Consider the following 24,406-nt stretch of genomic DNA (forward strand, 5'->3'; position numbering starts at 1 on the left):
TTTCTTAAATTGAATTATTCGCTAGTAATAGCTGTCAAACGGTTCACTTTTTGTGTTTTCCATAATGAAACTTTTTTACGACATGTGACGGCCGACAAAGATAAGCGTCTTCGGCATCGATAAGAATCGGAGCGTTGCCGTCACTGAAAGAAATCAACACTGACCAACGCCCAAATGGACGATTGATTGGCATGGCAATCCCGAATGATGGCATCCTTTCTATTTTATGTAAGCTCATTTATTAGACAATGTTACATGCCGTTTTCATGTATTTGTACGGTCTTTTCTTACAGGTTTATCAGTAAGGAAGAAGTGGTTTTTCTAGAGTTTTCGAGCGTTCCTCTTTTCCCATTGGTTACGAATACCCACAACGATTAGAACGGATTTCTTCACAAAAAAAAAAACTCTTTTGATTTCATGATGTGCCGTGGTCTAGTGGTTTTATATATTTATTTGCATAGATACGAAAAGGAAGAAAAAAAATTACTGTTTCGTGGAATTTAGCCCAACAACACATTATCTGAAATACGACGGGGATAGGTAAGCTTTTGAAACCTCATCCCTTTATTTTATGCGTTTTCGGTTTTTTCAAGGTCTTGATAATTAACGGATGCAAAAAACGCCCCTTACCTTTTCCTATCTACACAGCTGGCGGTTTTCGATTTGTTATGTCATTGACCTTAAGGATCGAGAGTTTTAAATTGTGCAGTCTGACTATGTCGTCCATCAACGTTCGTGGGTGGAAATTTCGTTTCGTGCGTGGTCGTTCATAGAGTTCATCAGAACAGCAAACATAATGAAGACAGTCCAACATCCGCCAATTGAACGGGCGCTACCTGTACAGACAGAAAATTCTATTTTGTTAAAGTTAGTAACCCAATTTCAAAGCTAAAGTAAATCGATTATTTAATAGCTTATGTGTATTCGTATGTGTCTTCCTATTTTTTTTTTTCAGTTTTCCTTTTGAAATCTACAGCTACGAAATGGAGAATAACGGTGCTGAGCAATACCACCTGTTGACCTAGCTGGATTTGTAAAAGTGAAGATACCCGACCTACCATTTGGATACCTGACCTGCCTTTACTCATGGCACACTAACCTGAATAGAGTAACCTATATGTTTTTGAATCAAGGGAAAATGTATTTAATCTCGATTTCATTCAAATAATTGAATTCCATTGCTGCTGTAAGTATTTTCTTTATGTGAAGGTTTGTAAAATGTGTTTTTCTTTCATTTTTATAAGTATCTCAGTGCATTGTGTTGATGAAATCTAAGATCCGGAAGTGAAGACGACCCAACCAGTTGATGGAAAATGGGGTCAACTCAGTTTTTTCTACTGCCCTTTCACATTTCACCTTATAGTTTCCATTGGAAAGGGAAAGGTCCGGTTGAGCTGAAAGTATAAATACGGAGTCGTATGGTGCTGTGAGGAAGACAACACTTTCAGCTTCACAACAATCAACATGTCGCACACGAAACAGGTAAAACGTCCAATATTTGTATAGACTTTGGCTAACCTGCTTCCTTACCTTGCATCCTTTACGTTAAATTACTTAAAATTTATTCTTTATGTACTTTTGGATTCCTACTTTTCTGTTCAATGATTTACTGACAAAATTCGATTCTTTCATACCAGAGGGCCTTACTATTTTCGATGCTTTTGTCAGCGGTCGTTGCCCAGTACGGTTCGGCTCCACTGCCTCCTCAACTACATCCAGTTCATCTACCACCACCTGTAATTTGTTTCTTCAAATTTATAATTCATAGACGTAACATTTAACTTTTCTTCATGATTATCACAGCCATTGTTTGGCGGACAAACTCCCAAGAAACAACAACACAAACCATTCGCACCTTCTGTCCCGATTTTCAAACCGAGCGCTGGATTAGGACCGTTGCCTGTACCATCGGGATTAGGTCCACTACCTTTACCTGCTGGGCAAATGTCAGGCCCTTCCTACTCGTACGGAAGTCAGTCCAATGGATTGCCTTCCTCCTTCCAGCAATTACCTCAACCATCGTTCCAATCCCAACGTCCTTGGCAACCAGCACCTTCATTTAGTTCGATCCCAGCCCCGCAGATGAGTTTCGCCCCATTTGTTATGCAACAAGGTGTGCCACAATCCTACGCAGTTCCTTCCATTTACTTACAGCAACCTACGGCTTCTTTCGGATCTGTACCATCCAAATTCCTTTCTCCGCCTCCACCGCCTTCGTTTCCAGCTCCCGTTCAATTTGGAGTTCCTACTGGTAATCCTGTTATGCAACCATCGTTTCCTGTTGCCCAACCCAACCAGTACACCCAATCTATGCCGACCTATGGAAATGGACCTTCTATGATGCAAATGCAGCAGAACCCTGAGTCTTTCTCGTTCGGCAATATCCCTCAAAGGGAGCTGACTTCAAATGGTCAATCTGCTCAGTCCTACGGTCCGTCTCAGTTTGGTCCGTCTGCCCCTTCATCTTATGGATCTGTGGAAACACCCCAACAGTTCCAGGTGTCTTCTATGTCATCCCAATCATTCGGTCCCGTTTCGTCCCCTCAGTCTTTTGCTATTCCAGCACCTCAACAATCATTCAGCCCGTCTGAGTCTTCCCAGTCATACAGCCCGGCTCAATCTTACCAGACCTCTCAATCTTCCACCTCTGTAGAGCCTCAGTTTGCTCCCATTGAATCACAGCAAACGTTTGGTCCATCTTCATCCTCCCAATCTTTTGCCGTTGCGTCATCTGCTCAATCCTACGCCCCTTCAAATGGAGGACTGTCACAAGTAGAAGGTCCATCCATTCATGACATGCAAGTGCCAATCTTCGGTATTCCACCTCCGTCTCAACAGCAAGGTTCTTCAGAGTACCAGCAAAGCCAATCACAAGTCAGTTCCAATCCTGTTAGACAGGAATCTTATCCCGAACATCTCCTGCCCATGTTATACCAATCTGCTGCCGCGTTAGCATCTGCCCAGCATCAGCCTGGTTTCGAGCCTGCTGGTCCAAGCTCGGGATCACCGTATGATGGGACAATGTTTACCAGGCACGTCAGACTGAGCGATACGTTTCCATCAGCATAATGTCTTTAATCTTGTCACTTTGTTTGTGTGATTTTCGTTTTCTTAACATTGTTTTCAGGGTGTCATGACATTCGTTTATTTTCCTTCCATTTGGTTTGACGTTTCTTGATCCTCTCAGTTCAATGCTATTGTGAGGATCCCTCTCAATACAGCGCCATGTTTTTACTTTTATGTTTTGGTGTTTGAAAGAGGAATGTGGCCAACTAGTTGCACTATGTTATAAGGCATTTAACTCAATGGACTGGCCGACCATGCAAGTGAACACAGCTTACGTCTAATATTTCAAGGTATTTATGATGTAGAAATTAGTAGTCGCTGAAGAAGATATTTGCGGAAACATTAGCTATTAAGAATTCGGCCTTGTCCACTAATTTCTGTTATGCGTGTTGAAACGTGTGATTCTATAGGTACGCCAAATTTCTTCCTCAATTTTCGTATGTGTAGGAGAAATACCGAAAAAAAACCAGATAGAATTAGGAATTTGGATTCGACGTGCCTGGAATTTTAACAGTTTGAAGGTTGACATCAGTTGAAAAGTGAGCTCTGCAACGTGCACGTAAGTTAGAGCTGCTTAAACACCCATACAAGTCAGAAGATTTTCTTCGTCAGAGTTGAATCTTCTGCTGTATTTGGGAGAAACTTTATGGAAATTGTTTTCACAAATCCTGGGATGATAGTTTTGTTATTCCATGCAGCTCGTCCGTTAATCCCGCAGCTCCTTCGTGAGCCATACCCAATATGTAAGTCTCCTGCCATTATGAGTAAAGTAAATGAAAAAAGGTTTCGTTTCCCACCTTCATTTTATTCCCGAGTTTGAAAATGGGCATGGAGAAGCGCAACGCTCATGTGAGACAACAGTCGAATCGGGCATTTCCCTTACAACATGTGATGAAGAAAGGGCTTTCAAGCATAGACTACCAATTAAAGTAGTAACGTGAAGGCAGACAGGTGGACTACCCAGAATTGCCTACGTGTCATTTGTAGATTAATTACATTGAAAAAGTTGGCCGTTAGCGTTTACTGGATTTATCCGACTGTTGATCTTGCGTGGAAAGAAACACATGTCACGAACGCGACTCATGATAAAATGAATTTTTTTTTCACGCTAGCTTTTCACGCAAGAATTGCCGTGGAATTCAGTAAGAATTATTCTTTTCATAATTTAAGGTGAAACCGTCGATTAGCTTTTCTATTTTCAGAACTCCGACGGTACTCTGCACCTCGCAATCAGGAAGAACGAAACGAACGTTTCCCTTAGGCTGATTATTTGGGCGATGATCATCAGGTATAAATCAATGGCAGCCAACCATTTCTGCTTGACACCTTTGCACGGTTCTTGAATTAATTGAAGAAATAAACGGGACTTTTGAATTACAGTTCCTTTCCTAATAAAACAGACGTTGGCACTGACAGTAACAGACCCAAATCTTATTATCTCGTCAAGAAAGAATCTGAGCTACAAGGTTGAACTACAGTTCGATATAATGCCCGAAAACCAACACCAAAAAGGCAGTTAGAGGTAAGAAATGCCAAAGAAAATATTGCTAGAAGATGTGATACAACGTTTGCTCACCACCAGCCTGGCCCACTGTTCCAACCTTGGATTCGGCCAGGGAGGAGATGAGATTCTATCTGCAAGATTAAAGGCAGAATGTAGTTCCCATCATGTGGTGAATGAGCTGATTATACCTACAGGGGATTTCAGCGTTACTAATGAAATGAGAAATTCCAATAACAGTTACAAAAAGAGCTGATTAACGTAGCGGGATAGAAAGAAAAAAAATCTTCTTTGTCTAGGCCCCTACAGTGTTTTGGTAAACTATACAAATTCCTTTAGTTAGACGTATAGTTTCGACCTGACCGAAGCTTTCTAGATTACAAACAGATTACAAACGCAGCTGCAAAGTTAAAAATAGACAAAACCCAAAGAACTTCCACGCTTGGCTTAACTTGTCTCAATGAGGACTCCAAGAATGTTTAAACAGAAAGCACATAAGTTATTCCAATCATTCAGGCCCGACCATTAACACACGTGCGTATTAAATGAAGACATTTTTTTTTCAAACTTTTGCGAGTCTCCTTGACTTCCCTATCATTATATGGAACAAACCTTGTGTAGTAATTGAGTCCAGTATACTAAATAGCCCATGTTAAATTTCGCAGCTGCTTCCCAACAACTGCTAGAGTTGCAAAGATTTTACGTCTTTACGTGTAAGCCTTGTAATGCTGTTATAGCCAACTAGTAAAATGAATTGAAAATTAATAAATTTTATGGCAATATCAAGAGCCGAAAATGTTTTTTCTTTGCTAATTGCTATCAGTTGAACTCTTGTTGCCGAAACCTTTTCTCAACCTCTTGTTGAAATCCATGATGGCCGACTTACGACTCTTAGCCAATAAGATTAGAAGACGGGGGGAGAGGATAGGTAGACCTACAGTAGGACTGTAGGAGGGAAAAGGTTGAAACGACATACGTAAACAAACAACTTGTATACGTTCATTTTGCCCCGAATAATTGCAACGACCTAACATGTGACAAAAACCTAGGTAAGGAAAAGCATTTTCAAATAGCTTCTAAAATAGGTTATGGAATTAGTTTTTCTTTAGATAATGTGCACCAAAGTGCATCAGACTTTTTACCCAGTGAAGAAGGGTCATTCGTCATTCGTCATTCGTCCTTCGCCCTTCAACTCTTACTTTCGTTCCATCCCAATTGGGTTTGAATTTAAAAGAACGTAGCAGGGAAGCTCGGTAGGAAATTCATGTTCACTCCTTTTTTTTTTTTTTTTAAGTTGTGAAACTTGTGAGACATTTGATTTCATTTTAGTTTCTAAATAGATTTTGTGAGCAGTTCCCAAATAAATAGTACCTAGTGATAGTGCAAAAAAAAATGTCCTTGGCAATCTTATCGATGTATATAGTCTGCATTAAAATGTACCACATTCTTAAGAATTTCTTTTATTTGAAATTCTTTGCCTGTCCATGTTGTGTTGTGGCCAGTCACCAAACGGACTGCCTACATAACTGTAACTGGTGTAACACTACAAAAAAGGAGTTGGATTGTAAAAAAAAAAAAAAAAATGTAATGTTAAGAACGGAGCATTATGGAAATGTAATGGGAAATGTTTTGTTAGTTACCAAGTGAAAATGGAATCTTGCAAAGATGTAAAATACCATGAAGGGAATATGTTTGACTGTATCCGTTTACGTGTTGTTTGAATCGAAGCAAATTAAGGCGTGAATAACTGCATTACTTCATATTTGTCCATTGAATCCATTTATATTACATTTTAAACTCGTGTTTTTGTTTTTACTATGCAGAATGAGCCGTGTCGATCATCAGGATGTGGCAACAAGAATTACGCGTATATAATTGGGAACTGCAGTCTTTCTTCAATTTGGCATTGAATCCTAGAGAAACAAGATCTCATTCGTTAGTTCCTGCATGATCTGAAAAGAGCAAGTAAACCGAAAGAATAGTCGCTTGGCGGGCCTTCTGTTCAGCACACCAAGAAGCTGAAAGTGATCGTCATTGCGTGTTAGGTAAGTGAGAATCTTTAAGTTATCTGTCCAGTCCTGTTATGGTTACGGGTATTATTTGTTAAAATATCATGTGTCTACCATATTCGCCCGACCCTTTGCCGTTTGTTTGACAATACCTTTATTTATGACTGTAACGATTACTTGTGGTTCTCAATCCTATTTTACGTAGTCAAGATTTGCTGATTGTTGTACTTCATTGCCCACGATGCCTAGCCTATTTCACGGCGGGACACGCTCAGGTCTGTTGAAGACCGTAATTTGCCCAGCCTGACACATTCAATAGACTGAAAAAAACAAGATTAGTGTGTGGCTTAAATTGCGGCAAACATTTGTGTTGAAATGTGGGTTAACAACTTGAAATATCTCTGGAAAAACACCGTAAATGAAACAACGGGAGATCTATCTATCGTATCAACATCACATCGCTTACCACAACATGACAGTCGTTTTTTAAGGGAAAAAGGGGGTCGCTTTCTTTTTTTCGTTTAGCTAATCAGCTGAAATTACTGTGTACCTAATCAGCAGCCAACTGATTCTTAAATAGTCTGGCGGTTAGCCATTACACTGGGCTCGTTAGCTAACGAATTGAACGTGATCTCTACCAATAGAATAAAAATACAGGAGAAAGAAATAATGCATTTGCATTCTTTGTACAAAAGAAGAGTTTTGGCCTTTCGTACCAACGCCGCCATCAGTTAAACACACGATGGTGAAATCCAGCATTTTTCTTTTAGGGGGGCAGCGGTGAAAGTCGAGATGTAGATATGATTAACTAAATAACTAGCGTTGAAGCTTTTCTGAATATGGTCCAAAAAAGGCCTCTCCGACCACCGATCTGTGTTTGGTCCCAGCAATATTTGCAAATGCTAGATGAAATGGACATAGAAAAAGTAGTAAACAAAATTGTCGCATTGAAACGCTGGGACGCAGCAGCGGGGCTCTTTAAAAAAAACCAGTTCGTTATACTTGTTTTTAATGCTAACGATTGCATCGATTTGAAAGAAATTTTTCTCTTCAAGGTGGTAGAATGTGAAACTCTTTTATCCACATCGAAGAATATCTTGGCTGCGATGTGAATGCGAAATGCTCGGCGGAAAGTCACAAAATTTGCGTGTAAAATGTTGTTGCAACCCTATCAAGTCACGCTGAAATACCCGAGCATAGGATTTCCTGTTCTTCATAGAGCAACCGTTCGCGAAATTGTGAACCGGTATTGAACATACGCAAAAAAGAGGTTTGGGGTTTCTGAGTTTAACTGTCGTGACTTGCACTAGCCCTTTCAAACCGGATCGATGAAAAGGCATTTGCCAATCGCAGTGTGGTTCGTGTTTTCACAGGATGTACTTGCAGTTAGCGAGAATTCCTCTCAGAAATGACATCTTGTTATAAAGACTGTGACTCGATCGTAGGAGCTCGTCTAAAAATTCTTCAAGAGCCACAACCGATTTACAGTTTTCTTTACGAAAGTGAAGTGAGAAAAGATCACGCATATCTTTACGCCGATCCTGCCGCAGACAAGAATTGGATACATGTACAGGTATGACATTACAAATTGCAGAACATCTATCCGTTTTAATCGATCTGTTTATTTCCAAAAGTTAAAACATTGGCGAGGAGAAGAGGAGGTCAGCGTCAGGTGTTCTCTCGTCAGTGACAGCCCCGAACGTAAGCCCCACTTCCATCGACTGGCAAAGAAAATTGGCAGTCAAATTCAAATCAACGAATACCAAGAAGGAGAGGTGTTGAAAATGAACGATTGCCTTATTGCCAAGTAAGGGCTTTTCAGTTGAAATTAGAACAGTTAGTTTCACTTATACGTGTACGTAAGTTGATACGCGTGTTTCGCAGATTTCCCAAATTGTCGATCGTCCGCACAAAAATACCAAATAATGGCGACCGTGAGGTGATTAAAGTGAGTTTATCTGAAGGCGTTTTATGCATACGGGAATACTGAGCTTATTCTCTTCTTAGAAGATGTGGCAAATGCGCGATATAGTCAGACTCAAGTTCGAGGCGTTTTTTCTTGTAAACGGGAACGCTCAGCAGGAAATCTGCAATCCCGTGTATTCACAGCCCATTCACCCTCCAGTGATCTATAGTTCTATACAAAACAGCCTGTGAACTATTAAATGACACCAATAATTTATTTGTACTGCAGCAGAAAAGCGACCAATTAAGGCAATGTTTTGATGTAGAAAACGAAACGTCCTCGTTCTTAATGTAACAATAAAATATTTCTGCAAATCAACGTGCACGAGAGATGAGCACTCTTTAAAAAATAATAAAAGATACAGCCCACAAATGAAACAAAATCCGACAGTCATGCAGCGAATTGGTAAATCATGTTTATCTCTTGTTTTTGGTACTGCCTGACCTTTGTGACTTCTTTGACTTGGAGTCAGACTTATCGGCATCACGTAGCCTACCAGCGTTTGTGCCAGTAAAGTGCGGAAAACAGATATTCTAGTGAACTTTAGTTAACAGTTAGTTGCTGTCTTGTTCGCCGAATAGAAGGCGCTTGTGCTTTCCCAGTTTTAATCGAAGAAAATGTCGCCATTCGTTAAATTGGTGATGCTGGTTTTAGTGGCAAATGCCAGCAAATATGCGGATGCGTATAGCCGAGGTGCTCCTGAAGAAGCCTGTCTCACCATGGAACCGCAAGTAAATTTTGAACGTTATCCAAGAATTATGTGTGCTTAAAATTTGAATAATGATCATTTTTCTTTCTTCAACAAAAAAAGCACGGTCCTTCACCTCAAACTACACCAGCACCTTTCTCAGTGACTCCTCAACAGGTAAAAAGATATTCTGAAATGAAAATTAACTTAATTTTATGTCCTAATAACATGACAGTTCTTTATTTTGTCACGTAACTCTTAGAGCATTATCGAAAAGGGTGGAACGGTCAAGGTTACAATCGAGGCCAAAAGTTCTAGAGGATCTTTTCAAGGTTTAAAAGATTTAAATGATAAAATGTTTTAATTTTTACCACTAAATGCTAAATTTACCTCAGGATTCATGTTTGTGGCAGTGAATCCAAGCGATTCGCCATCATCTCAACCACTAGGACATTTCATGAATAGTCCACGTCCAGCGCGTTCCATCGACTGCCGTCCAGGACAATCGGTTTGATAGACGAATCATTTGCATTCCGATTCTTGTGTACTGATTTGCATGTGTCTATTTTGCAAACCAGAATGCGCTGACACACCGAGATGCCAAGGGAAAAGATAAGCTGGAATTCACATGGGTAGCGCCACCAGACTTCGAGGGCGAAATTGAATTCAGGTCTGCAAATTTCAATTTTTCCACAACCGTTTCTGTGTTCTAAATTCTGCTTGATGGAAATAGGTGCACGTTTCTTCGCGATTTCACAACCTTCTGGGTACAAGTTCCGTCATCGACACGCGTTCAAGTTGGTCAGCCGGCCAGCAATGAAAAGAGCGGCAGTGAAAAGATCAGCAGCTCATTGATTCCTCTTGTTACTGTATTCGACTATTTTGTATGGCGCATTTGGTTCTGGACACCAAATGCCAATATAAACCCTTAACCGTACCGGTTTTTCGTTCCAAATACAAACCAAAACTAACACAGGAAGATGTGGTTAGGTTGGCGGGATGGATGGTTGGATCGAAAACAGCGTGCGTATTCAGCTTCTAGAAAATTTGTAATGTTTTCTTTGCCATCCAGGTGTACCTACATTTATTGGAATACAAGGCAACCCACTGTCCCAATTAAATGACATATTGCTGTGTTGATCTGATCAATTCAACCGGCAAGATTGAAAACAGTCTCACATCATTGCAGTTGTCCTCATATCTTTGTGGGCTACAAAGATTCAGTGTTGAACCACGTAGCAAGATAAAAGAAAAACACTTCTTTTCTGATTTGGGCTTCCGGTTATTTGTTTCTACTGAGTTTGTCAAGTATGTCTTCATACACTACCTGATGGCTTGCTTTAAAATGGTGGCAAGCTAGGCATTAGTAGACCTCCAGTAAAAATGGATTTTTTTATGTCACCAAATTAAAGTAAAGTTACACGAAACTGACTTGACGTAGACGTTTAAAAGTGTCGAAACACTACTCCCAGTATTTCATTCAACCGACCTAGGCAACGTGAAAATATTCCAAGTTTTGTTCAATTGACTTTTCCCTGTTCGTAATTAGTCATTGTGATAACATCTTTTTTATTTTGTATTGGATAGCGCAGTGGAAATCTGTCATTCTGTTTAAATTTTTACCCAACAATCAACAAATACCGCCATTAGCAATCGCTGATGCGGCTAATGTTTCGACAGAGCGAAATATCGTCTGCTACTGTGTTCGCTTGACGGGAAGTATAGTTGGAAAAAGCCGGGCCCGCCCGGACGTCCTTGGGAATGGCCGAATGGAGGGGGATTGGAACTTTCAAGTAAAACCCTTGTCCGCTGGTGTTTACATTCACTCTGTTCATTTGATTCCACGTCTCACGGTCTTACTTTCCAAGCTCTCGGTTTGGGTGTGTATGTGAATCGTGAGGTGTAGTTTCAATCTCATGTGCTCACGTCAACTAAAACAAGTTCAAACCTAGTATCAATTCTGGGAAGTGACATCATTCGTGCGTTGAGCTCTTCTACAGTCATGGAAAACTCGGTATGTGTTCTAAAAATCTTTTCATCAACAAGTGGCCTACAATTGAATAGTCGAATGTTGTTTGCTTCGTCTGCATTCTCTCCAACGTATGTCCCTTCTTACTTACACACAATCTCGAGAGATGACGCATGACTGAGTTGATTCCCCAACCATTAAGGTCGCTAAACAATTCACTGTCATTTTATTTCTGTCGAAACAAAACAATCTTTATTCCTTTGCTTGTTTGATTATCCAAAAAATCAAAAAAAAGAGGGGAAATTGCACGCTTTTTAACTATCGTTCCACCTACCTGGTCAATTGTTATAGAAAAAGACGAAGAAACACCTGGGTCGGTGTGTAAGACAATCAGACGGCTCGAGGCGGCGGAAGCAGTTTCTTCCCTGTCTTTTCTTTCGCCGCTGTATAACGTATACATGCTGTTTTTATACTACATTATTTAGAACCACCTGGAACGGACCTTCGACTGACTGCAGCGCCGACTACGCCGTTCGATTTTTTCTCCCCTGTATATATTGAGGTGCGGTGACCACGAATCTCATTCACACCGTCGTTGGAGGTCGATAAGAACGTTTAAAAAAATGATTATTCCGTCCGAGCGACCACTTCATTTAGACTATGACGTGGACTCTTCGTTCGACAGCGAGGTAAAATCACATCATTGATTTATGTTTGTTTAAACTTATAATGGTAAATAATTTGAATAATTGATTAATAGGCTGATCAGACGAGATCGTATCCTGTGACCCATCCGCCAGCCGAGGCTCCGCTTTGCTCTCAGTGTCAGTTGACGGATGCAGCCTATTTCGACCTTAGTTGTTTGAAATGTTTGCAAGTGTTTGTCAATCCGCACACCACCATTTCGCAGATATTCGCCGTCATGCGGCAATGGAATCCTCACACTCAACGATCCATCAAATTCTGCATTCAACAGGTTAGAAACGAAATTTTCCTGTTTACTAAAGTCAACTTAGTTGTAATAACGGGCTGGAAGACTTTTTGGTTACTTTCTTTTCCCAACAGTCTAAAGAAAAGATAAACCATTAATTGTAATGCCTTCCGCTTCCTGTCGGACTTGTCTTGTTTGTTTCCCTCTAACGGGATCTAAAACGCTAAAGGAGGGAAAAGCCCATTACGATTTCCTTTTTCCTTTCTTTCTCGTGTACTGTTGTTACTTGTTAGCCGCACCGATCCGAAGCCGTAGACCTCAATTGTCAACAAAATCGTAAATTTTGAATGGTAGATCAGGTTATATTAGACTATATAAAACAATGGATCAATTGTCGTTAGGTGTTGGAGCGTAACGGGCACGTCAATGACCGTGACTCCATCTCAGATATGACGTTGCTCCATTTCGCCTGTAAAGCCGGGGCCGCTGGTATTGGAGATCCCCAGGTTGCTGCTGAGGTTGGTTTTGTCCGCTTTTAACATTTTGAACTCTAGTTGTCGGATGAAAACAACGGATTTATTTTGTTTCAAAATCGTTAAGGTTGTTCAAGACCTGATATCACGTGGTGCTGATATTTACGCCCGGTGTAGGTGGACGCAAATGACACCGTTGCATTATGCCGCCCTGTTCGACTCGGAGCCCATCACCAAGATTTTGCTCAATGCCAATCAATCCGTCGATATTGACAGTCCTTGTAACGAGTACGAGAATGGTTCTGCTCTCCATATCGCTGCTCATAATTTGGCTGTCAACAGTGCCCTCGTTCTGGTCGAATTTGGGGCCAACACGAAGCTGAAAGATAACTTAGGACGCACTCCATTAGGTATTAGGGACATATTTGTTTTTGTCTAGATGTGATTGAACTTGTGTACGATTTTTAGAATGCATTCCGGATGGATCGAAATACGAGCACATTCCACACACAGAAGAGATTATCGTGCAGCTGCGAGACATTCTGTCAAGAGATATCAAGTCGAACAACAAATCGCCAGGCAGAAATGGCTACAAGAAAGCTGCGGAAAGTGTGGCCGGAAGGGCTATGCTCAAAACGATGTGGTTGAACGTAGGGGACCGAATCTTGGTAGATAAAGCCAAAGGAGCCACGCTCAGGTTTTTGATTTTTCAGCTGCTGTTATTGAGAATTTGCTAACGATTAGCTGTTTGTTAACGTTGTTGCAGGTATTGCGGAACAGTTGATTTTGCGTCCGGAGTTTGGGTTGGCGTAGAGCTTGACACTCCAGAAGGGAAAAATGATGGCATAATCCAGGACACTATCTACTTCAAGTGTTCACCCAATCATGGTTTTGCTTAATTTTGTTTATGTGATGATGTTCTTTGCTTTAAACTCTCTTTTTGTTTTCAGGTCTGTTCGTCCCTTTAAATCGTGTGTCCAAATTCCCAAGTTCTACCAGTGGATTTCAGTCCGCCAGCATCTTAAAAACGCCCAGCAGCCGCCAGTTGAATGTATCCAAAAGTTCTACTAGTAAGAGCAGATAGACTTTCTATGCAAAACGGGGTATTCTCATAGTAATTTGCAACTTCAGATGTAACCAAAGGAACAGGAAAACAGGAAGAAATTAACGTCGGAGATAAAGTGATGGTGACGACTCTGAACGGTACTCGTCATCGGGGAGTTGTCCGCTTCCGCGGGGAGACCAAGTTTGCTACAGGGGTGTGGTACGGTGTTGAACTGGACAAGCCGGAAGGGCGTAATAGTGGCTCAGTGCAAGGTGTTGGCTATTTCACCTGTCCAGATAAACACGGCGTCTTTGCGACAGCAAGCAAACTTCAAAAGTAAATTTCATTTGACCCAAATCTTTGCCTGTGTTTTTATAAAGAGCAATTACTCATCAGGATTCATGTCGAGCCGGAAACTCCACGACGGGCAACGACGCTTACGCGTCGTTCTAGTCTCAATTTACCAGCGAAATCTTCACCGAGCTCAGCCCCAACTACAATGCGACGCAGCCTTTCGACCCAACATCGAACCAATGAATCGCCATTTCATCCCACGCCATCAACGTCCCAACCGAGATCACTTGGCTCCAAGTAATAATTACTCAAAATCAATGAATTTTTTTCTTTACTAATCTTCTTTTTATTTTATTTACACAAAGGATTGACAGCAATAAACCAGGATGGCAAAGCATCACGGCCATCGAAACAATCAAGCCATCAAAGAAAAAGACCAATCAGCACTGGCTAGACGTCGGCATGAACGTTCTATTTAATCACCAGGTGGGCGTTATTAAATACATCGGTCGTGTGCAATTCGCTGAAGGCATCTGGTTAGGTAAGAATCAATAATTTGATTCTCCTCTCTATACATTAGCCATGAAATGACGTTTCCGTGTGAAATGAACTACTAACGTAATTAGGTCTTGAAATGCGTGATCACGTCGGTAGGCATGATGGCTGCGTTCAGGGTCATCGCTACTTTAATTGCAAAGGTAAGAAACTGGATCCATCTTTTACTATTCTGTCACTTGATGAACCAACATTTTCATTGAAATCCTTGTATCTCCAGTTAATCGCGGAATTATGGTGAGGCCATCTTCCGTCACCGTCCGGGGCATCAACGGCGCCACACTAATCAAACCAGAATAGTAACGATAACATTATTTTAAGCTGTTTTGTTTTTAATATTATTTTATTTGCTTTTCACTTTTCACTCTTTTGAGACGTTTGTAACAAACATACTTTTATCCTCGTAATTTGACGCTTGTTGTCCTACAAATAGAAAATTGGACCGATCACTTAGTTCCTTTTTCTCCAACCGAAGCGATAAGCAGACGGGCAGTAGTACGTTGTTTTAAATGATAAATTATGAAGTATTAATAGGTTTACAGGAAAACAAACGAGCATCTCCCAATTTCAACACTATGTGCGGGAGATCGAACTGGAAACAAGGAAAGAAAAAAACACGAACAGAGACGGGCTCTTATTTCAGGAAGCACAAAATTCTGAATAAAGATAGGAGAAAAAAAAAATAAATTGGAAATGATGAGCTGCAAAATGAATGCACAAAATTTTTAAAGATGTGATAACCCTGCATCGATAAACGCCACGGAACAAAAAAAAAAATTGTAAGTTGGAGGAGAGGGAGAGAAAAATGGCGACGTTTGTCTTTTCCTTTGTCCGGTAAGTTTGTCTTTGTTTGCGACTTAAGCTCTTTACTTGAGTTGCTTTAAATCTTGTTTGATTTTCCACATCATTAGTTCCATACACGCAATAGCGTCTTCTGCACTGTCGTGACCTCCAACTAATTTTAAACGTGTTTGTTTTAATTCAGTTAAAATAGGAAAATCTTAAATCGAGTATACCATCGTTCTGGATAATCTTTTGAAGAATATCGCCGCACAATGTCCTTAAAGCTTTCTTGTAAGGCGGGCCCCTCGAATGCGGAAATACGACGCTAGTATCAATAACAGTGTCGTGTATCATCTGAAATACGATGATGGTCACATAAGAGAGAGTTAAAAAAAAAAACGAAAATTAGAAAAGAAATTTTCCGTATTTACCCGCAAGGCTCGTAAATCACTATCGAAACTGTGCCCGATCAAAATGGTCTTGTCAGAAAACTTGCTTAGCAAGACGGCCTGCACATCTCGAATGGTCGTCTTGACGTTCAGCAAGTCCTCTTCTGTGATTCCACTGAATCGAGTATTGTGATCGAGAATGGGATTGTCCGGCATGACCAGCGTTTCATAAACCGTCTTGCAATCGGATGAGATAACAGTGACTCGGGTTAGTTCTGGCCCTTCTGTTGTGTAGCACATCTCACAATCGAGGGCGTAGACCCCGTAGTTGCCGTCAGGTGGTGGTGTTTTCGCCATCGTGCGGACAAACCCCTTCAGATTGAGCAGACTTCCGGTATCGCTGACGTGCCATTTTCCCACTGAACAACCGTCGGAATTGGCTTCACCTTTACAGCAGGTATAACGAGTTTCCCCACGACGTGCAAAAGGCTTGCCCCAATGGTAGGAACAGGTATCATCCCTAAAACGTGAAAAAAAAAATTAAGAATTTCAGTAAGTGATAAAAATTAATTGACTCAACTCTTTGACTGCTAGGCCTTTGCTATTGACTTTGTAGATTGTATTGCATCTATCGCAAACGCGCTGATCAGGTGCGAGGTTGACACTAGGCTTTGTGCGGAATTTATTAATCGGATTGACAATTGCACGACCCTTTTCACTGGGATCAGGCCGAGGATAGCCATTGAAATCTTGTTGCTCAAGAGTCAAGAGATATCGTTCCATCAATTTGTACAACGTGCTGCCTCTTAATAGATTCGAGTCGATCCTAGCAGACTTTGGTTTCTCAATACTCCAAGACACAGTGGCTCCTCCTTTTCCGGCCAACACAGCTGAGTGAGACATCGTCTTCTTTTCGTCTGGACGACAAACAAAACGTTAAAAACTGTGAAACTCATTGTTAATTTAAAAAACGAAAAAAATCATTTGAAATACTGTGATTAGCAGACGTCGGGTTATTGCTATTTTCAGCCTCTTTGCGGATTCGCTGCACCACGTTGGTAATGACGTTAGCATAGACAATCCTACTGCTACATTTTGCATAGGACTGTTTTTCTTCTTCGACTGCTCTTTCGTAGGCGTCTTCCTCTCGATCGTATATTTTGAGCGTTTCATCCACTAAGATATTCAGATACTTTTGCCGAATGTTGGCCGGCACTCGACAACCCAATTCGATGGCTATCATAGGACGTGGAAGTTTAGGAGGTGGAGCTTTAACTGCTGGAACGGTTGAAGCTGTGGGAGTGGTCGTTTTGTTCGGAACAGGTCGCCGGAAAGCATTGCCTCCTACGGCTTTCTGTTGCGCTGTTGGTTGTTGTTGGCCAGTCGGTAAGGCAGAACTTACCGACAGACCAGGGGCAGTTACGGCCGGAGTATTTTTAGGTTTGGAAGTAAGTAAGCCCATCACATTAGGAACATGGGCGATTCGCTTCTTCTCGGCACTAGATGACGAAGAAGATGGAGCGGCGATTCGTTGTGACGTTGAAGAATGCTGTGGCCAAGACTGCGCCCCACTCGCAGAGGCTGTTTTGGCCTCTTGGAAAGCCTTGTAACGATCAATCATCATCATTCCCGGTGTAAGGCGTGGTGCAGGCTTAGGAGGAACAAGGCTCGATGATCGGATCGGAGCTTCAACGGATGTGTGAGCTACCCGTTGTTTCTTCACGGGAATAATGGCCTCGGAAACAGGAGGGACATCTTCCGATTTCCGCTTCTTTTGGTCGTCATTTTGCCCATTGCTGCTTCGTCGTACTCGGTTGGTATTCCTAAATGGTTTGCGCACAACAATTGCGTTAATTTCTTAGGTTGCACATGACAAAAGGCAATTAATCTCACCTTGAATATTCGATAACATTCCTCGTCTACGTCAGAATCCGATTCCATTTCCACTTCGTTTTTCGATGACTTAGATTCATATGATTTTGATTCTGACTTTTGCGAGTCTGAAGATTTAACATCTGACGATTTGCTTTTTCTAGGACTGGAGCTGCTCGACTTTTTGCTGCTTGAATGCTTGGATTTGGAATCTTGATCTGAGCTTGACCGACTCTTTTTCTTCTCTCTTTCTCTTTCCTTCTCTTTCCGTCGACGTCTTTCCCTTTCTCTCTCACGCTCTTTCTCCTTTTCTCTTTTCCGCCTATCCTCCTCTTTGCTGCTCTTGTGTTTTTTCTTCTCTTCAGCCTCACTGGGCTGTTCCCCATCTTCAAACAATTCGAGGTACTTTTCAGGCGTTAGCTGTTGACTGCTGGTCAAAGAGCTTGGCGTGTAGTCCACATCCAATGAAACGCTACCACTCGTTGGTGCAGGACTATAACTCGGTTCAGTGGATAACGTCGAGATTGAGCTGGGGGAATAATCAGCAATTCCCGATTCAAATGTCGAACAGCTAGGGGAATATGACGGTTCGACGGAGATCAATTCCCGAGTTGTAGGCTGGTAATCGACGTCACAATCCAGATTGGATGGAGGCGTGTATCGATCGCTAATAATATTGTCAGAATCTCTACTGCTCGGTGTGTAATTGACGTCGGGCATGTTCTCCAACGTGGAGGGTGGAGTATAACCTTCTTCTGATTTTGAGACACGTTTACTAGGCTTATAGGTTGCAGTTGAACTAGTGGATGAATTTCTAGGCACATAATTATCAACTCTAGATGGAATTGAAGTACTTTCCAGAGCCGTTGGTACATAGGTTTCTTCTGATTTGGAAGCAACTTTACTGCTGGGCTTATAGGTGGCTACACAACCAGTAGTAGAAGACTTGGAAGGCTCATAATTTTCAACCTTGGAGGGAATTGTCATAGTTTTCTTAAGGACAGCAATAGGTGTGGGAGTATAGGCAGGAGTTCCAACAGGTATGTTGTAGATTTTGTGATTTTTGCTTTTATGGCTAGATTCTTTAGAGTTTCCATCAATTTTTTTAGGACTTGAAGGAGGGGCAAGATTTTCCACAACCTTTTCAACCAGTTTCTGTTGGCCCACAAGTTCCATGATTTTGGAGGCATCGAAATTCTCCAAAAGCTGTCCATTTTCCTTTAGAACCCTTTTGACAGCTTCAGAAACTATCTGCTCAATAGCTGATGAGTTGCCTCCTTCCTGAGTTCCTTGAGACGGGCCAGGATCGTGGGCTGAAAACGTAAAAATCCAGTTAGTAGTGACTTTTTCAGGCCGAATTAAAGACAAAAACATGCATACTTCTGAGCACGACAGTTGGCTTAGCTGGGCGAACGGGCAAATGTTCGTGCCGAAATTGACAGTATGGTCTCTCACACGATTCATTTTCGAAATAGGGACAAACGATACTCTTAAAGTAACCAACTGACGGAAGCATGCTTCCTCCTGGTTAATATTAATTTACAATAAAGGTCTTCTTGACGATTAATAATATGACAATAAAAAGTTTTTTACACACGAAATCAATGCGCGTAGAAAAGAGGAGGCGCTAACGTTAGACAATAACAACAGTGGAAGTGCGTTTTTTGTCTAAAGCCAAAATAAAATTGCGTAAAATATAATTAGTTAAAATAAAATTATAAAATGAACGTGACTATTATTGGCTAAATCCTGCTCCAAGTCAAGGTAATTTTTTTTTCGTTTTTAATTTTTAATCATCTAAAATTGGCAACGCCCGTTTTACCAATGTTTTCCCATTTCATTCAAGATTCAAGGACATACAAAAATTTAAGAAATATTTAAACGTCGAATTTGACCCATCTCAAGTTTCTTTTGTTCAATGTCTGAAAAGTGCTTTCATAATTGGTTTTATCATCTTCAACGATGACCGAAAAAGATACGCAGCCAATGAGCCAAAACGTGGACGAAGATGCAGAAAATGTAGCACCGACGAACGATTCAACCTCGTGGGGTTTATTGTTTTGGACCAGTAATCGTGATCTGGAAACCGAAAGGCTAAGGTCTGTATTTTTAGACAATATTTTTGCATGATTGTACGCTATGTTTAATTTTATTTTAATAATTCCAGACATGGAAAAGATTTGTACAAAGTGGGACGTGGGGTAGTGAATGATATTATTATCTGCCAAGAAAATTGTAGAATTAATATACATAACCTTAGTCGGGTTCACTGTGGTTTCAAAAGAATCAAGGATGTGACAGCTGATTATCAGACAATCATAGAAGATTATTCAGCAAACGGGACATTTGTAAATGGTGTCAAAATTGGGAAAGGGAAGAATAAGCTGCTGACTCATGGAGACGAAATCTCTATGACTTGTTCTAAGGGCAAAGTCTTCATCTACTTGGACACCCAGCACAGAAATCCTGGCTTTCCTGCTGACATAAACAAGAAATTTGTAATTGTCGAAAATCTCGGAAAAGGGTATTTTATTTGTTAAATGAATTTGGTTGGGTTTTAACATATTTTCACGCCTCGATTTCGGCTCGCCAGGTCGTTTGGTGAAGTATGGTTGGCTGTTCATAAAAGGTCAAACAAAAAATATGCTATTAAAAGTGTACGGCACCAAACGAATTGTTACAATGAAGCCAAACGTGCCGACGCTGTACAACAATTGAAGAACGAGTCTGATTTACTCTGCACTTTGGAACATCCTGGCATTGTTAAGGTATGGATGTTCACTTATTCATCGACTTATTTTTCTAGCAATTATAGTTGTGTCCTGTCTATATAATCAGGTAGAAGATAGCATCTGCAAAGCCAAATCTATCCATCTCGTTTTAGAATTGATGAACGGAGGGGATTTGCAGAAAAGAATCAAGAGTGTAACTCAGATCAAAGAATCGACGGGAAAGTACTATTTTTTCCAGTTGTTGTTGTCCGTCCAGTATTTGCACAAACAAGGGATTGTCCACCGCGATTTAAAACCGGAAAATATTTTGATGTCTAGTCAGGACGATAACGCCATTCTTAAAGTACATAATATCGCAATATTAGCCCAAACTAGCGCACAGCGTTGACACCAAATGTATTACCTTGAGCTAGATCTCGGATTTCGGTTTATCCAAATTCGTTGACGAAGAAACGGTATGCAAAACATACTGCGGTACGCCACTGTATTTGGCGCCGGAAGTGATTTGTAACAGGACCATCAACCGACCCTATACCAGCGCTGTTGACGTCTGGAGCCTAGGGGTGATCCTGTTTCTCCTCTTATCCGGGTACCACCCATTTATTCATTCGTATCCGGCTGAAGATAACATTGTGAAAGGTTAGTTCCCCTAATCCTTTTTCAAAAATTCCGTTCCATCCGCTTCGTTTTACATGGTTAAACAATCTAAATGTAGGAGCTTATCTGCTGAGAAAAGAACGATGGAGTAAAGTGACTAGCGAAGGATTAGCCTTGGTCAGAAAAATGCTGGAAGTCAACCCCATTCAACGTCCTACATTAGAGGCTATAATAGAGGATCCCTGGATGATGGACGACGAGGTGATTAGCAAAGTATACGAATTAATCTTTGCAAACAGTGATTTTGATACGCTTCCCATGCCCTTCGCCAGTCTCAAAGAAAATGAGACCAAAGATGAACCTCGGTGTAAACGACAGCGGGTAGTATCACTTTAAAAATATCGTCCTTTTTGTTCTCCTGAAAGGCTGTGCTCGGATTATTGCCTATAAAAACCGTTGTGGCTTATTTCTGTTTGTTCTAACTACGATCTCGTGTCATTAAACAGTTGTATATTTAAGACGCCTGTCCCCCCCATGTTTCCCTCCCCCCTGTTACATTAATTCGTTGACGTGGCCTTTCGTCAGTTTGATCCGTTTCAATTCAGTCAGGAATTTAATTATAATTTCTTTTTTTTTTTAAATATTTTTCTTGGTCTCTGCGCCGGAAGGAATAAAAAAGCAGTCAGTATTAAGATCATGTGTATGACGTAGATTTGAAGAAAAACTGGTAGTCAAGGGATTAAGGAAAATCCCTAGAACAAGTTGGGAACAGGTCAACCGGTTTTTCATCTGACAAATTCACCGGAACTATTAACGGAATCCCCTTCAAACGGATAGCTTGGCTAAATATACAGTGAAAGCTACAGAAAGAGGTGGGCGAGGAGGTCAAGATGATTGATGGTTTGGAGCCCATAAGGCATGAGTGGGCGCTATGTATATCCTGCTGTCGAAAAGAAAGTAAGATTTTTCAATGTTCTCACGCTACACTGTACTAAAGAAGGCTTCGAGGCTGAATTCTCCAGCAGCAGTCGCTTATCCATCTTCTCCCTCAACGTACCTGCAGATATCTGAGCCAAGGGACTTCCCCCCTGCCCTGAAGCGCTACGGAACAGGTTTTTCTCTTTCCTTTCTTGTTCTTTATTGATATTTTTGTTTTCCCTCCTGAAAGACTGAAATAAAGCGAGCGTCAGGAGGAAGACACGATCCATTCGACCTCCAACAGTCATTCCAGCCGCACACGATTCCCAGCGACGGAGATAACAACCTTCGTGACAACTACTTTTCACGCTGGTAAGTGAATTCCATTTTTGATTGGAGCCAAGTCATAGCTATAAACGAATGGTGTGTGTCTGTACGCTTTACGAAATTAATTGCCTATGCCCATTGCGTGTGATGTACACTCCCGAGTCGATTCACGTGACTCATTGGACGGAAGTGTCGTGCCGGGGCGTAAATTTATTTTACATTTCAAAAACAAAAGCCCACATTGTGGACTTTGACTCTTCCTACCGTTGCTGTCATAGTCTGCTGATTTTTTTCTTATTCTTGCCAAAATTCTGATGACTCATTGTTCTTTTGCTATAAAGAAAGGAACGTAGGTCCACCTATAACCACACCGAACAATGTTTCCTACCAATCATTCCACATCCGACAACAAAACCATGACGAGCACCGTCGAGAAAACAGTAAACCCGACGCCGGTAACGACGAGAAAACCGAAATATTTGGTCGCCGTCTTTAGTGTGGTAAGTTTAACTTTTCCATTTTGTTCCCAAATGTAATGCAGGAAAATAACAAATTGTACTTTCATTGAACAGTTAGTGGTTAGCATCGTGGCTGTGTTGGTCGTAACGGTTGCGTCTCAAGCGAGGAACAGTACGAGACAGGAACAATATGAAAACAATGCAGCTTCATTAGCGACAGAACTCCGCCATCCGCGATTCATCGGTCAGCCTGTCACTGCCGCTGCTGTAGCCAGCGTCACAACAGAAACGGCAGAGTCCATCATTCTGAAGAACGTGAAGGCGTTTATGCGGGTTGTCACGCCGTTAACAACAGTTGGCAACAACGGAACGAGTGCCCCGAGACAAATCCTTCAACAAGAGATTGCCAGTGTTGATAACAAACCGGGTGCATCCGAAGTGTATTCAACTGAAAAAGTGATTTAAACAAAAAGAAGAAAGGCGAAACAACACACCAGACAAAAAAGATCGAAACATCCAGTGGTCGTAATACTCGTTTTTTTTTTTTTTAATGCTTCAATCGGGCTGTTTCCAAACAAAGGCGAAGCTTTTTACTCTCCAGAAAAAGTCCACCGTTAACTACGTATTGGTTCTCGTCATTTCGAAATCTCATTTAAAATTTGCTTGACCAATATGAGGCTCGAGATAACATGATCATCACCCTATATGTATACGTCATACGTATGTAATAACCGGAATTTTAAAATTATGTCAAATACTATTATCTCAAATGTTATTACAATTTTTTAAATAGAAAACAAAAAAAAAATATATAAATATTTCCTTTTAACGTGATGCTTGAAAAACAAAAAAGAACGTTGCTATTGTTTCTTTCCATTATCGGTCAACCATGTAATGGATTGAATGTCTAATTCAACAGCTATCGTGCAGGCACGAATGCAGGCTTTCATGTTTCGAGTTTTCTGCAACCTACGTCACGAGTCCAACAACCATCCGGCTCAAACAGCTTCTGTCTTGAATAGCATGAAACCTATTGAACTAAGGGCAAATACCTCTTCATTTCTTTTGTTTTTGATAGATGGGGAAGAAAATGCAAATTTGCTTCCGGCGGTATCTTTGTGAGTGGGCGGTGACGAGGGAAAAAGAAGACATCATAAACGTGGTCTCATCCGCCATAGACACGGAAAGACCTCGTTTTTGCGGTTCGTGATTCGTCTTTTTTACGGATCTGGGCTCATCAAAAATAGAAGCTACTGTCTTGTAAGCTTTGACTCCTCGAGTTTTGTGTTAAATTTCGTTTATTTTTATGACCTTCAGCGCATTGCCTTATGGCAAAGTCATAATCGACAACGTGGTGTTCATCCGGATAAAACTATCAGACCTCGGCGAAGATTTTCACTATAAAAAAAAAGCATTTGGGTTGTGAAATAGCTGTCAAAACCAACGATGCCTAACTGTTTTTTTTTTTCTGTTATATGATTAACTGAATAACCACCTTATTTTTATCTGCCTACATTTTTTACTTACAGGTGCAAAAATTCGCGTCGTTTCCGCTCAGGAAATGACAAATGGTTTGGAAGAAGCAAAAAAAAAAAATTAAAAAAATTCTTTCGTTTTTTTTTTTGTGCCATCCTAAACAAGAAAGTCGCACCCACAATTACATGCTGGTTGTATCTTAGACAACATCAAAGTCAGCGACTATGACTTTCCAAAAATTCCTTATACGTTGAAAACTTGCGCAACGTCAGCAGTTCCGCTATACGGAAACTGGGCAAGATGTCCATGGCGGCTCTTTTTTTCGTGTGGACACGTTGAAATGTCCGGGCACTCCTG

At 41.0% G+C, this 24,406-nt stretch overlaps 7 protein-coding genes across 11 annotated transcripts; 6 read left to right on the forward strand and 1 right to left on the reverse strand.

The window, feature by feature from the left end:
- Window positions 1-89: 89 nt before the first annotated feature.
- On the forward strand, window positions 90-3,240 carry LOC116919123 (extensin). Its single transcript, XM_032925005.2, has 7 exons — window positions 90-228; window positions 294-540; window positions 649-867; window positions 956-1,209; window positions 1,277-1,482; window positions 1,638-1,736; window positions 1,804-3,240. Exons 5-7 carry the CDS (start codon window positions 1,465-1,467, stop codon window positions 3,067-3,069), a joined length of 1,383 nt encoding a protein of 460 aa, XP_032780896.2. The 5' UTR covers window positions 90-228; window positions 294-540; window positions 649-867; window positions 956-1,209; window positions 1,277-1,464; the 3' UTR covers window positions 3,070-3,240.
- A 2,237-nt stretch (window positions 3,241-5,477) lies between these two features.
- Window positions 5,478-8,860, forward strand: LOC116920451. 3 transcript variants are annotated; one of them, XM_045167230.1, is made up of 8 exons: window positions 5,478-5,616; window positions 5,677-5,820; window positions 6,391-6,612; window positions 7,632-7,822; window positions 7,887-8,149; window positions 8,211-8,383; window positions 8,461-8,524; window positions 8,584-8,860. In XM_045167230.1, exons 5-8 carry the CDS (start codon window positions 7,985-7,987, stop codon window positions 8,731-8,733), a joined length of 552 nt encoding a protein of 183 aa, XP_045023165.1. In that variant the 5' UTR covers window positions 5,478-5,616; window positions 5,677-5,820; window positions 6,391-6,612; window positions 7,632-7,822; window positions 7,887-7,984; the 3' UTR covers window positions 8,734-8,860. The 3 variants fall into 3 exon arrangements, with proteins under 3 accessions (XP_045023165.1, XP_045023161.1, XP_045023170.1); XM_045167226.1 differs by having other exon boundaries at window positions 7,632-8,149; XM_045167235.1 differs by having other exon boundaries at window positions 7,632-8,149; window positions 8,587-8,860.
- A 215-nt stretch (window positions 8,861-9,075) lies between these two features.
- Window positions 9,076-10,356, forward strand: LOC116920393 (putative defense protein 3). The gene is made up of 6 exons (XM_032926618.2): window positions 9,076-9,273; window positions 9,354-9,407; window positions 9,493-9,562; window positions 9,626-9,738; window positions 9,809-9,900; window positions 9,964-10,356. Exons 1-6 carry the CDS (start codon window positions 9,160-9,162, stop codon window positions 10,160-10,162), a joined length of 642 nt encoding a protein of 213 aa, XP_032782509.2. The 5' UTR covers window positions 9,076-9,159; the 3' UTR covers window positions 10,163-10,356.
- A 634-nt stretch (window positions 10,357-10,990) lies between these two features.
- Window positions 10,991-14,943, forward strand: LOC116918933 (CAP-Gly domain-containing linker protein 4). Of its 2 annotated transcripts, none has more exons than XM_032924742.2 (13): window positions 10,991-11,244; window positions 11,685-11,888; window positions 11,960-12,175; window positions 12,532-12,648; window positions 12,731-13,013; window positions 13,072-13,300; window positions 13,370-13,491; window positions 13,554-13,673; window positions 13,735-13,984; window positions 14,045-14,239; window positions 14,308-14,483; window positions 14,597-14,640; window positions 14,718-14,943. In XM_032924742.2, the coding sequence occupies exons 2-13, from the start codon at window positions 11,823-11,825 to the stop codon at window positions 14,736-14,738; spliced, it is 1,839 nt and encodes a 612-aa protein (XP_032780633.1). In that variant the 5' UTR covers window positions 10,991-11,244; window positions 11,685-11,822; the 3' UTR covers window positions 14,739-14,943. The 2 variants fall into 2 exon arrangements, with proteins under 2 accessions (XP_032780633.1, XP_032780625.1); XM_032924734.2 differs by having other exon boundaries at window positions 10,992-11,244; window positions 14,569-14,640.
- LOC116918423 (RNA exonuclease 1 homolog) lies at window positions 14,822-19,158 on the reverse strand. The gene is given in 8 exon segments (XM_032924132.2): window positions 14,822-15,452; window positions 15,514-15,634; window positions 15,712-16,189; window positions 16,250-16,586; window positions 16,663-17,471; window positions 17,473-17,492; window positions 17,563-18,854; window positions 18,922-19,158. Coding segments are annotated over 8 exon segments (3,282 nt in total). The 5' UTR covers window positions 19,058-19,158; the 3' UTR covers window positions 14,822-15,363.
- A 204-nt stretch (window positions 19,159-19,362) lies between these two features.
- LOC116919216 (serine/threonine-protein kinase Chk2) lies at window positions 19,363-21,562 on the forward strand. 2 transcript variants are annotated; one of them, XM_032925164.2, is made up of 7 exons: window positions 19,364-19,640; window positions 19,709-20,065; window positions 20,135-20,309; window positions 20,380-20,616; window positions 20,687-20,912; window positions 20,989-21,131; window positions 21,203-21,562. In XM_032925164.2, the coding sequence occupies exons 1-7, from the start codon at window positions 19,504-19,506 to the stop codon at window positions 21,215-21,217; spliced, it is 1,290 nt and encodes a 429-aa protein (XP_032781055.2). In that variant the 5' UTR covers window positions 19,364-19,503; the 3' UTR covers window positions 21,218-21,562. The 2 variants fall into 2 exon arrangements, with proteins under 2 accessions (XP_032781046.2, XP_032781055.2); XM_032925155.2 differs by having other exon boundaries at window positions 19,363-19,640; window positions 20,989-21,562.
- Window positions 21,563-21,713: 151 nt separating this feature from the next.
- LOC116920689 lies at window positions 21,714-23,402 on the forward strand. Its single transcript, XM_032926790.2, has 3 exons — window positions 21,714-22,160; window positions 22,457-22,615; window positions 22,688-23,402. The coding sequence occupies exons 2-3, from the start codon at window positions 22,493-22,495 to the stop codon at window positions 23,036-23,038; spliced, it is 474 nt and encodes a 157-aa protein (XP_032782681.1). The 5' UTR covers window positions 21,714-22,160; window positions 22,457-22,492; the 3' UTR covers window positions 23,039-23,402.
- The last annotated feature ends 1,004 nt before the right edge of the window (window positions 23,403-24,406 follow it).

The sequence above is a fragment of the Daphnia magna genome, linkage group LG1, assembly GCF_020631705.1.
Source record: "Daphnia magna isolate NIES linkage group LG1, ASM2063170v1.1, whole genome shotgun sequence".
Classification (NCBI taxonomy): Eukaryota; Metazoa; Arthropoda; class Branchiopoda; order Diplostraca; family Daphniidae; genus Daphnia; species Daphnia magna.